We start from the raw sequence: 15,491 nt of genomic DNA, 5'->3' as shown, positions 1-15,491 counted from the left end.
TGTATTTCAGAGCAATATGACATTGTCACTGTTCAAATTAGTTTATGAGAATATATCATCAAAATAACTTACAACGCTTTTCTTCTGAGATCAAATAATCTGTAGCTCACCAATAGCAACTTGTGGCATTAAATTTGTAAGCTATTTATACTCAGCTGGTAACAATTAATAGTACACCTCCTAGTGTTTACACTCAGTGTCCATTTTATCAGGTTTATTTACCATATAGGGGCATTTTGTAGTTCTACAATTACAGACTGTAGTCCACCTGTTTCTCTGCATACTTTGTTAGCCCCCTTTCAAAAAAAAACAAGGCTTTAGGAGCAAAAAGTCTCTCTTTCTCTCAATCTCTCTCTGTTTTTCATGATGCTCCTTTGTTGCTAAAACTGACTGTCCTAAAGAAACCAGCTTAGGTGTTTTCTACAGACCCCAGCTTCGTTCCTCTTTCATTTTTACTGAATGTAAAGGGTAGTGAGACAGTGGAGTGAAGAAAAAGAAGTACTGATCATACCAGTTAGTGATCATTTTATTAAATCAGTTGATCTATTGGTTGATCTGCATGATACATATACACATGATACTGAAGTTCAATATCCTCTTACTGTTTTCTCAGTCACAGAGAAATATATGACATCACTTTGTGGGTAAAGATTCTACAAGCATTTACAGAAACAATGTAAATCAACAAATCTTAGCAATATATCTATTAAGCATCCAGAATTTCCTATGAATCTTTGGATTTTGTGTGCAGATCTCACTGTGAGTAGAAGCCTCCATGTACAAAGAATGGATTATTTGTGTAGGCAAATATCAAATCTCTGTTGCAGCTTAAATTACAGCATAATCATGTCAGTGTAAAGTTTCAGAAAGAGGTCAGCGATCACTGTCAAATCAGTGTTCTAGCTCAGCTCATAACTGAGCCTATAATTGTAATTTTCTTCATCAGCACAGCAAAGAAGTGAAAATATGACCCTTAATATGACCTATTTGTGGTCCATCCACACTGCAAAAAAATCAAACAGAGTGATTAAACTGAATTCCTTGTTGTTATTGAAGAATAAGCCTTAGTATGTAATAAGCCTGGAATTTCTTAAGGGGTTAAATTATTTGTAGACATTTTAAAACTTGTTTTGATGCAGATATGCAGATTATCTGCAATATGTCTTGAAAAAGGACCATATTATTTGAGTTATGTCTTGAAACAACCAAAATTATCCACAGTGTGTCTTGAAAAAAGACAAAATTGTCCGCATTATGTCTAAAAAAAACAAATTATCTGCCAATAGAATGAAACATTTCTTTAAATAAATTGGCTGAAAACAAGTTGTTAAACATTTTTACAACAATCACAGAATGAGAAATATTAGATACGTTGACTAGATTTGAGATGTTTTCACTGGCCAAAATATAATTTATTGCACTGTACAAATGCATTCTTTTATAGCAACTCTTGCTGGGTTACAGAGAAGGACTGTGTTGTTGTAGCTAATAAAAACTAGGCAGGCTGGAAACAACGAATCTGCCATGATGCAAAAATTAGCTGGATTGCATGACAAAAAAGACACTTGATCTGTGACATACACATACAAAATGAGTATCATTTTAAATGAATATTACACTTTAAGTTCATCAAAAGTTGTTCACTAGTTTCTTAAGTTTAATTGGGATTTTTGTCAACACTAGTAAAACTTTTGTTGCTACATAAGAATGCATCTGTAAGTAGTGCATAGATATGTCAATTAAACACAATTCAATAACAACTTGCTTGAGTGCTGCTACATAATACTGACAAAGTCATGCCTTTAACCTGTCATAGCAGATGTCATATGTTGTCAAGAGTTATGACGGTAGTCTTTGTTCAGTAATGTAACAGTATCTTAACCATTGTTGGTAAATATCATGACAGATGCTGTGATGTTTGATGTCATAACTGCATCACAGTTAGCCATCATGATATCAAACATTATGGGATCTGTCATGACAGTTACTGGTAATGGTAACATATCTGATACGACATCTTCATGGCACGGTTTTACCCACAATTCTTTATGATAGTGTACATTATGATTCGGATGATTCGGCCCCCTGTTCCTTAGGCTTTCAGTTCAGGCAGGCACGGCCAGCCTCCTCAAATACTTTCTTCACCCCATCTTGTGTGAGAGCTGAGCACTCAAGGTACTTAACAGCTTTAATTTCTTTTGCAAGATCCTTCCCCTGCTGCTTGGTGACAGGAGTCAGGTTCTTCTCCTTCAGTTTTTTCAAAATTTCTCGATCTCCTCTGAGGTCCTTTTTGGTGCCCACCAGCAGGAAGGGCACTTCGCGGCAGTGTTGTGATACCTCAGGGTGCCACATAAGCCTGATGTTCTCAAAAGAGGTTGGGTCGGAGATGGAGAAGCAGAGGAGGAAGACATTGGTCCCACAGTAGCGTACGGTGCGCAATCGGTCATTCTTGTTCTGACCGACTGTTTCCTGCAGGTTAAGCTTGATGGATTTGGAGCCCACTGTGATCTGTGCATTGCTGCCGCAGGAGTTCAGAAGGCTGGTCTTTCCCACAGCTTTATCTCCAGCCACCACACACTTGATGCTCTCCATTTTCAGACTCTTACCACCTTTGTCAGAGGCCTGAAAAGCCTAAAAACATGTAATTGTTTGTAACAATGCAACTGACCCATCAATGCTCCACCCACAAATGCACTTCGTAGCAAATGTTGCAAGGTTGTACAAACTTGAATTAGGTTGATATTTATAGTCACTACATAACATTACGTTTTCACTGCTATGCAACCCAGTGTCAATCTATGACCTTTAGAGTTGGGCCTCCAGTTCGGGCCACAAGTGTCAAAACTACTCTAGGATAATGCTAATTTATGCTCCTATGAGATTTCTAATAGTATGTCAGCACTAAGCTAACGCTGGTGCACATCTTTTTGGTTGATTAAACTTTGACAGCTTGTAACAGGCATTGACATTGATATTTTCTCCTTGTATGTTGCAATTTTAGAGTGACTTTTTCAGAAAAGAACCTTGCCGTGGAGCATAGGGCTTTCCTTTTTGAACTACTGACTGAAACCTGGCTACACTATGGTTCGTGTTTGCACTCTGTGACGTATCCAGGGCTGTGTCCCAAACTACACTACACTATACATCTGAACTTGCAGACACTTGCCCAATCTGGACAAAAAGACTTAATAGATGCATACATAGTATGTTAAGTCAATCCACACGGCTGTAGTGCTGTCTATTTCTGCCGTTCACCTAGACCATAAAGAGCAAAATGCGGACTTCCTGCGATCTTCCAGAAAGGCCGCTCGGGATGTAGGCTTCAGAAGACTTGCTTGTGGATTCATAGTGAAACATGTGATGACATTAACAAAACAGGACGAGTTCCAAAATTAATTAATTAAATTGACACATTTTAGATTAACAGATGAAGATAGAATAATATGCAGATCATGTGTAAAGGTGCAGATTTTGGTGACAATATCAGTCATGGAAGTAGGTAGAGCTGAAATCTCCTCTCATAAGCGGTTTTTATACGCTTGCACCCACCTGTCCTCACAGATTTGATGTGAAGACGTTGAATACATCAGTCAACATCAGAGAACGTGAGTCCAAAGTTTGTGAGACCACAGACTGTGGGGCTGTAGTCAAGAGATTTAGATTACATACTATTTCAAAGAATGTATTGCTAACAGTGGTGTAACTACTTTCACATGCTGTGTAGTATGGTATGAGGGTTTGGATGCAGCCTAACTTTCAGAAGGCCTACAGTACTGTTTCTATTGTAAGTCAAAATGTGACTTGTTGATTCCACTGTCACTTCCTAATTATGCTGATGGATAATTGGACAAACTAGCTTCTGAAGTCCTAACCAATAAGAAAAACGAGCTTGGCTGTATATACCTAGATACCACAAGATTTTAACTTTTTTTTTCCAATTAAAACTTGCAATTAGATAAGCATAATGCTAGAATACATGTACAAGCATAACAAGTCTTTCAATTAAAAATACAAATTTTAAATAAAATTACAGATGTATATTTTTTTTAGTTCCTCAGCTATCCCAACAATCTGACCTCTAACACACGCAAAATAAATATCATTTGACATTAATAAGGCACTCCAAACGAAGGTATTTTGACAAAAAAACTATGTTTTGTCAAATTTCTGTAAAACTTGTCCAACTTCCCAACAGCTGCTAAGAAAGAACGCATTTGTGGGCAGAGCATGGATAGGTCAGTAATGCACAACACAGTGATTGCACATTGAAGAAGGCATAACTGTTCCATCTGTGCTGTATTTTGACTTCTTTATGCCAAAGAAATAAATTAATAAGAACTAAATCAAGTCTCCTGAACACTAATGGTGATTACTTATTTATACCAAAAATGGTGACTGTAATCTACTGTTTACAAAATAATACATCTTATAGATACAGATAGTGTTTTTAAAAACAGAATTACTTTGATAGAAAGCACTATATTCATAGATACATTTAGTAGTTTTACCAAACACAGACATCAAGAATAATTTCTGTTAACAAGGCATTCACCAGATGGAAATGCCACAACTATCATTATAATCCTGAATACATGATCAATACTGAGAAACTGTGAGTTACACAAATCCATTGAGAACACATCAGTGAGAATATTCTACTTATTTCAGTTTTAACCCTGTGTAATAGTATACATTATGAACATTTTTCCCAGTCCTGGCCTAAGACATGCCTTGTCTCAGTTTTATCACATACAAAACTGAAAAATATAACTGAACGATTAAAAGCTTTAACATACCCAGAATGCTTATCCTCGAAGACTAGACTGGCAGTGTAGTTCTTTCTCTATGTGCTATCGATCATGTACAACGCTAAAGTCAGTCTCCACCCCCAAACTACTGTCCAGCCACGTCAGCTACACTCTCTCATTTTCTGAACAGAGACGTTGGGAAGGCTCAGTAACTGTGAGGAAGTAATCTGTCTCACAGCAAGTTTTTTTGGTCATCTCTTCTGCTTTATAAAGTTTCAGAAGAGCACAACTAGTGCAAAAGTTTAATACATTTTAAGCCCAAGGACGTTTTTTAACTGTAAGGCAGAGGTTGCTTGTCAATGTGTCATGTTTGTGAAGGACACAAAGGTTTAAGGGTGCTACCAACCAGTTCAAGATGTTGACTTCAGTATATTAGTGCACATATACAGATACAGTGGCCCCAAAAAGTACTTGGACATTTGTGCCATACTTAATGCTACACTGTGTAAGTTTTATGGATGTGGAGACGCCTCTGGTGGAAATGTATAGTTGCACACAACGTACAGAAAAACATGTTGTAACATCAACTGTGCTTCAGACCCCTTACCGAGCAGATGAATCTGATGTTTGAAAATGTGTTGAAAGAGTATTCAAAGAGAACTCAGCCAAAACTTGCTGAAAGACGCGTCTCCCGGGGATGTAAGTGGATTATCTGCTATCGTCATCATATCTTCCACAGTATAATTTTGATTTCACATCTGAGACCTAAATATCAAGCTGGACTTTTTTTTTGAGCCTGCATGTTTGGTGTTAATATATAGAGACGTATGATGATATAGACTCCTACAAAAGATGTTCATACAACATCTTGTATGTAAATTATCAGGTCAGATTCCATTACCTGCTGTGCTAATCTATCATCCTCCTCCTATGCAGCGAAATTTTGTACGATCTGTCTGAACTGCTTACTGAACTATGTGCTCTGTCATCTTCTGACATATTACTTGGCGTCTTTATTGTACACATTGACATGGCTTCAACTACTTCTGCTGATTTTATGTCAGGGCTTGTCTGCTTTGGACTCACACAGCATGTAAACCTTCCCACACATGAGCATGGTCACACACTGGACTTAATTTGTACAACTGGACTTAATAATCTTGTTGCTTAGGGCACCCATATTGGTATATCTGACCATCATTTTCTTGAATTCAGTTTTAATCTCCATCTCCATAGGCACGCTGAGAAAACCATGGTGACTTGAAGGAATCTGAAATCTCTGGATCTTTTAGCTTTTTCTGCTTCACTTTGTTCTTCACCTCTCTCTAGCATCTCTGTCCTAATGAAATTATCTCTGTATATAATTATTCCACCTTGCATACTTTAGATGCTCTTGCACCTATTAAACAAAGGCTAGCTCCATCCTCCTGTTCTTCTCTGTGGTTTATCATTGAGCTTAGGGCTATAAAAGCCACTGGCAGACGTTACCATAAAATTGATTCAATCTGCCACCCCCTTACTTCTGGCCATCAGTGCCCCTCTGATTTGCTTTTCCCTGATATCGCCCAGCCACCTTCATGCCTAACTCATATCACATCTGTTTTTGTGGTAGTGTTCATTAAAAAATCCAGTCCAACATACACTGTTGGAAATAAAGGTACTGTGCTGGTACGTTTTTCATTCAATACGGTACACAAAATGTAAATGTACACTTAAAACTACAACAGTGGTTTTAAGGTCCAATGAACTATTTACATTTTTCCCAGGTGAAAAGTACATATTTGTACCTTTTTATATCCTAATGTTTTAAAACAGAACAATAAAATAAACAGCCTGAAGATGAGACGGTGTGTGTGGAGTCAATACAACTAAATAATTTCAATGGATTATGGTACAATTATGGTCCCTGACTAAAGGTCAAGATTAAGTGTAGCACCCCAGTGACAGTTTTGTACCTTTATTTCTGAGAGTTTATTATAAGTTAGATCCTGATCCTGCTCCCTTATTAAGCCTTATTAGCCATCTCTATCTCACACCTTATTAATGGATGTTTTGCAACCTGTTGTATCCCTGCTGATCTCGAGACCACTGTTGTAAAAAGTAAGAAGAATTTGTTGTTTTCAGAAAATAAGATGATGTCTTGTGTCTGAGTTGGAAGTACAAAGTTTGGTTAAAGATATCTCCTAGGTGACCCCAGCCCAGGATGTGTTAATGTGTTAAATTGCTAACACATAACTATAACTAGCACCCTTGATTTAACATAATTAAGTATTGATTAGCCAAACAAAGTATTGAATAATTATTGCAAATAATACTGGCTGTTTTGAGGAGAGGTTTGGAAAAGGTTAAACGAATACAATGACATACATAAATTCACCACTTATTGTGTGTACTGTGTGTATTTCTGCTATATCCACATTATTACAGTGACTTCACACACTGTGCTGAATGCAAATGTGTTGTTATATTTGGGATGCCTCAGTGCTCGGCGAGTACTGTTATAGCTACAAAGGGTGGGCCGACATCATATTAAACCCTATGGATTAAGAATGTGATCTCACTCCATTTCATATGCGTGTGAAGGCAGACAAGCGAATACTTTTGGCAATATAGTGTATGTAACAGGAAGTCATAGCTGAACACTTAAGTGCTCTTGATCACTCAGATGAACTTTAAAACATAAAATATGAACAGGAATGCAGTTAGATTTCAATCATAATGATGTCCAGGGGGCCAACAATTCTGGCACTTATAAATTTGAGAAAAATGTTTATTTCATGATAAGATTTTTTCTTTCAATCATTGTGCTTCAAATAAAGGTTTTTGTTGATATTTTGAATAAAAGATCAAATGGATAAGCAATAAAGACTGAATAAAGATAAAATACATTTTTTTACAGCCCTTTTTGCTCATGTTTTCTCAGAGTTGCTAATATTGGTGGAGGGCACTTTTTCTGACATTTGCTTTGGTCCGTATGTTTCTCTGAGCTGGCCTGAAGGGAGTTTATCAGTTTTATCCTCTTAGATTTAGTCTTTTGTTCACATGAGATTACTGATAATAATACAATAATAGAAAATCCAAATCTTTGTGAATAAACATATGAAAATATTGTAAAAGACTACATACTGTAAGACATTCGTTCAAAGTGTAACTATACAAAACGTCATCACTTTAGACCAATCAAGAACAGGTTTTGTGATATTTTCCTGATTGTACTAAACATAGTTCTTAGACATGAAAGAGTTAACATGTTCACTGAAATGCTTTAACTTTTATTTTACATGTATCCATATTAACTTAAGATGTCTTCTCAACTCTTCTGGTTGCACTAGCTTCAACCTTCAAACAAACATGGAGTGCTGAAATGCAGTGTTTTCTTTATCAAGTCTTTCCATAGATGGAAATATTACAATATTATAATAAGAAAAAGAATTAAGAACAACTGTGTTTACACACCAGCATCCAAAATCCCAGCTTTGAAGAAAAGATTCACCCATAGTCGATTAGCCAAGACATGTTTGTGTAAAGGTTGCTTTGGTTTGGAGTGGAGCTACGAGGCTAATATGAAAAGTATTTTGGTTGACATAGACTTCCATCACTTTTTGCCTACATTAGCATCATAGCTCTAGTACAACACTAGACTCTAGCCTTCTAAGAGTTAAACTTGGCGGTCCACATCCTAAGGCCTATTATAGTAACTACATGGAAACCAGTACTAAATGATCAAGTCATGGACCAACCAGCAGGTTTGTGAATGTTAAGGGGTTAAAAATCACTTTGAGTGGAATTACAGAAGATGTTGACCTCATAACCGCTTCAATCATTTAGTCCTTTAACTCACCTATAAGTGGCACATTCTCAGACGGGGGCATAATCTCTGCCACGAGTAGCTGAAAGACAGTGAGCGCCAACATCACAGTGACACCCAGAGACACTTTCTCTCCAGAGTCAGAAGGCAGATAGAAGCCCAGAGGGGTGAGGAAGGAGATCATCACGCAGGGGATCAGCAGATTAAACACGTAGAAGGTGGCCCTTCTCTTTAGCATTAGTGTGTAGGTTACATGTGGGTAGGGGTCAGCACAGCAGCCATACTGGACCATGTTTCTCTTTGCTGGCATCCCCAGCACCTCCCATTCTACATTATCCACCAAGTCAGCCAGGTCTGCACTATCCATGGCATTGAGAATGTCCAGCTGTTTGCCATTATAGGTCCAGGAGCCGTAGGTCAGACGGCACTGCTGGGCATCAAAGGGGAAAAAGGACACGTCTACCTTGCAGGAGCTTTTTGTGATGATAGGAGAGTCCCACATGATCTGGCCATCATGGCGGATCACTACGTTGGTGTCCATGGTGCCTGTGAAATGGTCATCCGCACTGAAACAAAGAGCAGAGACTGCTGGGAAATGACAAAGCATGCATTTTGAGCATCTGCAATGGAGGGTAATTCATATTCAAAAATATATTTACTCTCCAGTAGAGAGGAACAGCTCCTCATTCTATAATGCTGCACTCTTAAAAATAAAGTTCCTAAATGGTTCTTGCCTTAGGCACTTGGATTTAAAGGAAAATTGTTTAATTGGTATATAAACCTTTATATTATGTGGAAGTTCTTTAAACTGTGAAAGTGATCTTCATGCTTGCACTTTTCATTTGCTTCTTTAAACAACCATTAACTGAAAAGTCCTTTAGGAAACCATACATGGTTCTCCTATGGCATCACTCCACTTTTATTTTTAGAAGTGTGTGGCACCAGAAAATTATAAAAATTAAATAAAAACATACTCACAGTACCTCCCTCAAGAGAAAGACTGTAAGTGCATTGTTATTAAAGGTGCAAAGGCACAAGAATAGTGTTACGCCATCATTTTGTTTCTGCGTTTTATGTTGTCTGACAACAAACACAAATTGCTGAAAGGTTCCAAAGGAGCTTTACATAAACATTATATTGTTCTTAAAATCCTATATTTTCTTCCCCTGAGGTCCACTTGCAACATTTGTGTAATTTCATGTACCAAGAATGGTCTTAAGTCTTATTCGAGTTGGATTAGATTTTCTGGGGAGGTACAGTAATTTGAGTGATTACTGACTGATAATCTGACCTGTTCATAGTCTTTACAAGTTTGCTAAGTAATACATCCACACAGAATTACCTTCTATACTTTGTATAAAATTTGGAGCTCGCTCGGTAATAGCTAAATCCAGTTATAATAATTGGCACCTCTGTTTTTCGGTGACTGGGAGATGAGGCTAACAGCTAAAATGGAGTTTGACTTGGCTCAGTTCCTTCTTCCTCAAGTTCAAAACAGGACTTCTATAATCTACAACATTTTTGCTGATGGCCTAATTAGAATGAAAGCATCTTGAAAGTATCTCTCAAAGTACAGCGCAATTACTGTCCTGTTGGGCTGCAAGTTTAGTTTAATCAGCCCACATTACAATTATTACAGTATGTAACATTAACTGAGAGTTATTTTTTGTTGTTTGTTTGTTTGTATGTGTCTTTAGTTTTAATTTTTATGCTGAAGTAAAGGTCCAAGAACCTGTACTCTACCATCTGCCCCTTAGATTTTATATGGATTATATGGACTGGGAGGTGAATGGTACATTTTGAAACTTTAAGAATGTTTACATTCTGCATCAAACTCTTTTATTTTAAACTAAATTTTTAGGCCCTATTGTAAAATTGTATCAGAACCTGAAAGCAAACTTTTCATGTCTTTTCAGCAGATGCTTTTGACACAAAAAGCAGAAAACAAGATTAGTCTGAACACTTGTTGGTAAACAGTATCTTCAAGTGTTCAGCTTGTGCCTCCACAGGGTGAAAGGTAGTGGGATTACAAAAAAAGATAAACCCAACACCATGCCGACCTACTTGTTATATAAGACAATATCAGGTCTCCATACATAACTACCAGGTATACGGACGGTATCGAGTCCATCATAATCATCTTTATTCCAGGTCAGGTATGCATCATTCCACACCTGCCATATCCACAAATACGCTGTCAGAATCTGGTTACGCTCATCCTGCAACACAGGTGAACCAACAGAATTCTCAGAATTTCTCCAGAGTGTCAGTACAGCCTCGGTAGTAACTGAAGTCGATTCAGTTTGGATCTATGTGCACAGTAGAAGTGATCTGTGATTAGCATTTCTTACATAAACCAACCGGCCACTTCATGAAGTATACCTCCTTGTTTCTACACTCATTGTCCATTTTATCAGCTCCATTTTCCATATGGGTGCACTTTGTACTCCTACAGCTACAGACTGTAGTCCATCTGTTTCTCTAATTACTTTTTAGCCCTCTTTCATCCTGTTCTTCAATGATCAGGACCCTCATAGGACCACTACAGAGTAGGTATTATTTGGGTGGTGGATCATTCTCAGCACTGCAATGACACAGATGTGGAGCTATAGTCTCTGACTTTACATCTACAAGGTGGATCAACATGGTAGGTTAGTCTAATAGTGGACAGTGAGTGGAGTGATCCACTCTTATCAGCGCAACATGCACTGACATGCCACCACATTAGTGTCACTGCAGTGCAGAGAATGATCCAACACCCAAATAATACCTGTTCTGTGGTGGTCCTATGAGGGTTGCTGACCATTGAACAATGCCGTAATATATATATATATATATATATATCCATTTGTTCTTGATACAGCCAGCCTCAACAGCACCTGATTTAATTACCCAGTAAGTCTTTCTGTGGCTCAGTATAAAAGCTCATCATTAAATTAGGTGTTGCAGATCACAGGCAAAGTAACACATGCTAATGGAACTTCGTAATCAAACCACTTAAGAGGAACATAACATTGCTGTCATATTGCTGCTTGTGTGTTTGTCAAGTGCTGCTCAGAAACCTTTTGGACTTTTAGCATTAAAAGTATAATGTTTATTTCTCTGCTTATTTACAGAAAGAGAATGGAAATGTGATGCTTTCCTGATAGGCCAAGGGGCCTGACTGATATCATCACTCTCATAGCAAAACTGTGTATCTCCAAAATGACAACTGCAGGAGAAGGAGAATGTTCTAAAGTCCATATACTGTCGCATTAGTTCCACATTTGTCTGTGTCTGACTTAAGTTGACACCCACCCAAACAGCATTACCATGTCAATTATTTGGGAAAGCGTAATCTGTAGTGTGACGTTTAAGATGTCATTGGTGTTCTCCACTGGCTTCAGCGCGCTGGTGTAGTTTCCAAACAAGTTGTTCAGCAGCCTCTGCGCGTACTTCCCATGAGCTCCCCTGCTGGCTGGAACAGACACAGAGACAGAAAGAGAAATAGATGAGGGGAAAAAGAGACAGACTATGCATATGTGTCCATCATGGCATTTGAATATGATGACTCTGACAGTGTCAGAGTGGCCTGCTGTCGTTGCAAACATTGATCTGTAGTAAAAGCCAACAGAACCACAAGTTACTATTCAGTTTAAAGTCTCATTAAAAATGTTGCACCTGTAGTCTTAGTTATGGAATTTTGCTACTCAATGTACTGACTTTACTATAGAGGGTCAGCTAATAAACACATTTAAAAGGTTTAGGTTTTATGCTTTTGAGTATATTGAAATCAGTTACTGCTGAACCGTATATACACTGAGTTGTCAGTTTAAACCTCTTGTTGTTCCCAATTGTTTTATACATTGAATACATATTAAAGTACCTTTTTGTAGTGTAGTTTACCGCATTTTTAAACCTGCATAGTATAAATTGCTATTGTATATAAAATAACAAACTAATCAATACAAAAAGTGATTCCACTTTTGAACAGTAGTATACTTTGTATCTACACTCAGTGGACATTTTATCAGAACCTCTTTCCATATAAGAACACTTTGAGTGTTTAAAATGACTGTCTATGGCCCCTAAACAGTTTTTCAGACCCCTACCTTCCTATCAGTGGAAAGAGACCACGGTAGGACCACTGCTGACCAGATATTGTTAGGGTGGTGGACCACTCTCAGAACAGCAGTGACACCGACATGGTAGTGTGTGTTGTGCTGGCATAAGTGTATCAGGTACAGCAGCATTGCTGGGTTTTAACACACCACAGTCACCTCTGAGTTGAGAGTAGTCTACCAACCAAAAATATCCAACGAACAGCAGTTCTGTGGTCAGCAACTGGTCAGAAATACAACAGTGAACAGTGAATGACTTGAAACCAGTCTTGTCTACCATTCAGAGATTCCTTTGTGAAAATGTGCACATGCGTCATGGCTTAGTCCATAAAGACAGAGAATGGAGATTTCCTGCTAGATTACCCATCTGAGGCAACAGAAAAGAAGAGATTGGGTAAAACTGCCATTAAGAGGATGGACAGATGTCACGCATCCACCCCCCTACCCCACCCGTAATACTGAAATTAAGCTGGCCTGTATCACTGACCACCTAATCCATGGAACAGTTGTTGTTGTCCACCACAACAAAGAAAACAGAGAAAATGAAACATTTGATAAATGTAATGTTCTGCTTCAATGATGAATGTCCTAAAAGTAAAATCAAAGACACAAAGTACGGTAAAGTGACTGTTTCTCAAATCACATTAACTTTAAGCCAATAGCTTATTGGGCAAAGTGGGAAAATGAAATATTTCTCTTTAAATAGTTTGCACAGGGTCTAAAGGAAGGTCTTTGCTGTTATCTAAGTTTATCAGATGTTGGTATTGCTAAGCTGTTTCAGTTATGCATTGCAAGGGACACAAAGAAGAGTCACAAGATGAATGCTTTGAGCTCCCTAAACAACCCAATAACCCAAGCTCAGAGTTGTCAAATACTAAACATAAATATGAATAAAAATCCACATTTTTAACAAGAAATGAACAGTTCAGTTTCACAGGACACACATTTTTATTTCTACTCATTAAGAAGCCACATTTATTTACATTGTAGTCTATTTCTATGAATTACAGATGCTGTTTTATGCCTGAAACTGTGTCTTGAAACTTTTGTTTATTTGTAAATAAATAAATAAACATACAAAATATTAAGACATAATTTCAGGCATAAAACAGCATCTGTAATGCATCTCTGTTATAATTCTTTCTAATGCATTTTGTCTATACCTTTTCTGGCACCACATATAAACAATGTATAATAATATAAAACACAATATATGTAAAAAAAAAAATCTTCTTATAGCCTCTTAAAGTATCTTCTTTCTTATAACTTGAGCGTCTATAAATATATACAGGCAAAAAAAATTATTAGTCATTCAACATTAGTCCAAACTCAAACAATCAAATATGAATCTATAGAAACATTACCTGGTACAAAAATCATGCAGGCAATGAAGATGGAAAAACTGTGTTGTGTCAGCTCTCATCCTGCAGAAATAAAACCAGTTGTAGAACAGTGGTTGCTGCAGTATGTTCAGGTACAGCATGATATGCCAGACTTTAGAGCTTTCATCTAGAGCTTTATCACAACAGCCTGCAGAGGGCGGAAACTGGTTGGGTGCTGCATTTAATCCCTGAATTGATGGGTGTTGCCTGTTTGCTATTAAATTATGACAGTCATAGCCTATAGCAAAAAACAAAAACAAACAAGAAGAACTATTTAAACACATGAAAACCATTCATGCATTCTAAGGATTATTTGATTGATTTGAGTTGAGTCATAATTCTTCATGTAAACATAGCCTTTACTAAAGAGCCCTGGAAGAACTAGAAGAATATATTTCACATTTTTTTTGGCATGGACAAGTTGTTCATTTTCAGGTTATGTTTCTGAAGAGATTAGATATAAGATAATCCACGTATAAAAGGAAGGGAAAGTCCAAGGCAAAATAAGTTTCAAAAATATGAGTTCCCAAAACTGGAGTTCAGAAAATTAACAAAAGATTCAGAGAACAACTCAGGACTCCCAACAACCATTTAAGACCTGGCAGACCACCCAAACTGTCACAGTCATACAAACAGTACTTAAAGCTTTCATCTTTGAGAGAGAGGAGAAAGTCAAGCTCCACTCTTGATTCACATCTGAAAAAATCCACAGCCGTTTCTGTCCATCTTTCCACTGTGAGAAGAAACTCAGCACTGTGAGTCTGAAACAATGTGTGGCTGTCAAGGAGTTTTTACTGAGAAAAGAAAAATGAAACAAAAATGTAAAGACATGCGTCTCCAAAATACTAACCATGCAGGAGAAGACAGCAATGGTCTTAACTAGTAATCTAAGTTAATGTAAAGAGGTTCTAAAAGGTGTCACATTATTCCAAGTGATTGTGGAGCTTTTTTATTGATCTATCCATCACGAAATTTTCACACAATGTAAAAGAGCAGCTGCCATGTTCAGGTAATGTTGAAAAAGTATGGAGATACGTTCTTTTGTACAAATAAAACAAAGCTGCTGGTTTTCTCAAAACAATGGACTGACTGCCCCAGAGTCCAGACCTCAACATTATTGAATTGGATTGTGAGGAGCTAAAAAGGCACCCAAATTCTAAGACTGAACTTTGGAGGTGTGGAAACATATCCCTTCAGATTTCCCTGAAAAGCTGAAAACTAGTTCCATATGAAGAGAAAAATAAAAAAGAAAGATCTCCTTAATCTCTGTAGTTTCTCTAAGTGAACAATGAGATCAGATGGAAAAACAAAGGAATAATTTGTACTTAGTGGCTGCTCGATATTACCTTGTGTTCTTTCCACATTTCATTTAGTTTAATTTAGTTCTGTTTGATCACACATGCAGACAGCATCTTTGCCTGCTCAGATGTCACAGAATGCAAAATAATGGACC

At 37.4% G+C, this 15,491-nt stretch overlaps 2 protein-coding genes across 3 annotated transcripts; both read right to left on the bottom strand.

The window, feature by feature from the left end:
- Positions 1 to 516: 516 nt before the first annotated feature.
- Positions 517 to 4,886, bottom strand: LOC118803974 (rho-related GTP-binding protein RhoG-like). 2 transcript variants are annotated; one of them, XM_036564551.1, is made up of 2 exons: positions 4,797 to 4,886; positions 517 to 2,631 (listed from the first exon to the last, which is right to left on the bottom strand). In XM_036564551.1, the coding sequence occupies exon 2, from the start codon at positions 2,590 to 2,592 to the stop codon at positions 2,101 to 2,103; it is 492 nt and encodes a 163-aa protein (XP_036420444.1). In that variant the 5' UTR covers positions 2,593 to 2,631; positions 4,797 to 4,886; the 3' UTR covers positions 517 to 2,100. The 2 variants fall into 2 exon arrangements, with proteins under 2 accessions (XP_036420444.1, XP_036420452.1); XM_036564559.1 differs by having other exon boundaries at positions 517 to 2,622; positions 4,797 to 4,885.
- A 3,504-nt stretch (positions 4,887 to 8,390) lies between these two features.
- LOC118803988 (neuronal acetylcholine receptor subunit alpha-10-like) lies at positions 8,391 to 14,130 on the bottom strand. Its single transcript, XM_036564572.1, has 4 exons — positions 14,021 to 14,130; positions 11,868 to 12,013; positions 10,621 to 10,775; positions 8,391 to 9,122 (listed from the first exon to the last, which is right to left on the bottom strand). The coding sequence occupies exons 1-4, from the start codon at positions 14,034 to 14,036 to the stop codon at positions 8,573 to 8,575; spliced, it is 867 nt and encodes a 288-aa protein (XP_036420465.1). The 5' UTR covers positions 14,037 to 14,130; the 3' UTR covers positions 8,391 to 8,572.
- Between the last annotated feature and the right edge of the window lie 1,361 nt (positions 14,131 to 15,491).

The sequence above is a fragment of the Colossoma macropomum genome, unplaced genomic scaffold (assembly GCF_904425465.1).
Source record: "Colossoma macropomum unplaced genomic scaffold, Colossoma_macropomum, whole genome shotgun sequence".
Classification (NCBI taxonomy): Eukaryota; Metazoa; Chordata; class Actinopteri; order Characiformes; family Serrasalmidae; genus Colossoma; species Colossoma macropomum.
This window is presented reverse-complemented; position numbering and strand designations above follow the sequence as displayed.

Coding starts and splice junctions, on each gene's coding strand:
- LOC118803974 (XM_036564551.1), bottom strand. CDS start 2,592: ATGGAGAGCATCAAGTGTGTGGTGGCTGGAGATAAAGCTGTGGGAAAG.
- LOC118803988 (XM_036564572.1), bottom strand. Junction 10,776..11,867: donor TTTCCCAAATAATTGACATG/GTAATGCTGTTT, acceptor CCTGTGTTGCAG/GATGAGCGTAACCAGATTCT. Junction 9,123..10,620: donor GATATTGTCTTATATAACAA/GTAGGTCGGCAT, acceptor TCTTTGTTTCAG/TGCGGATGACCATTTCACAG.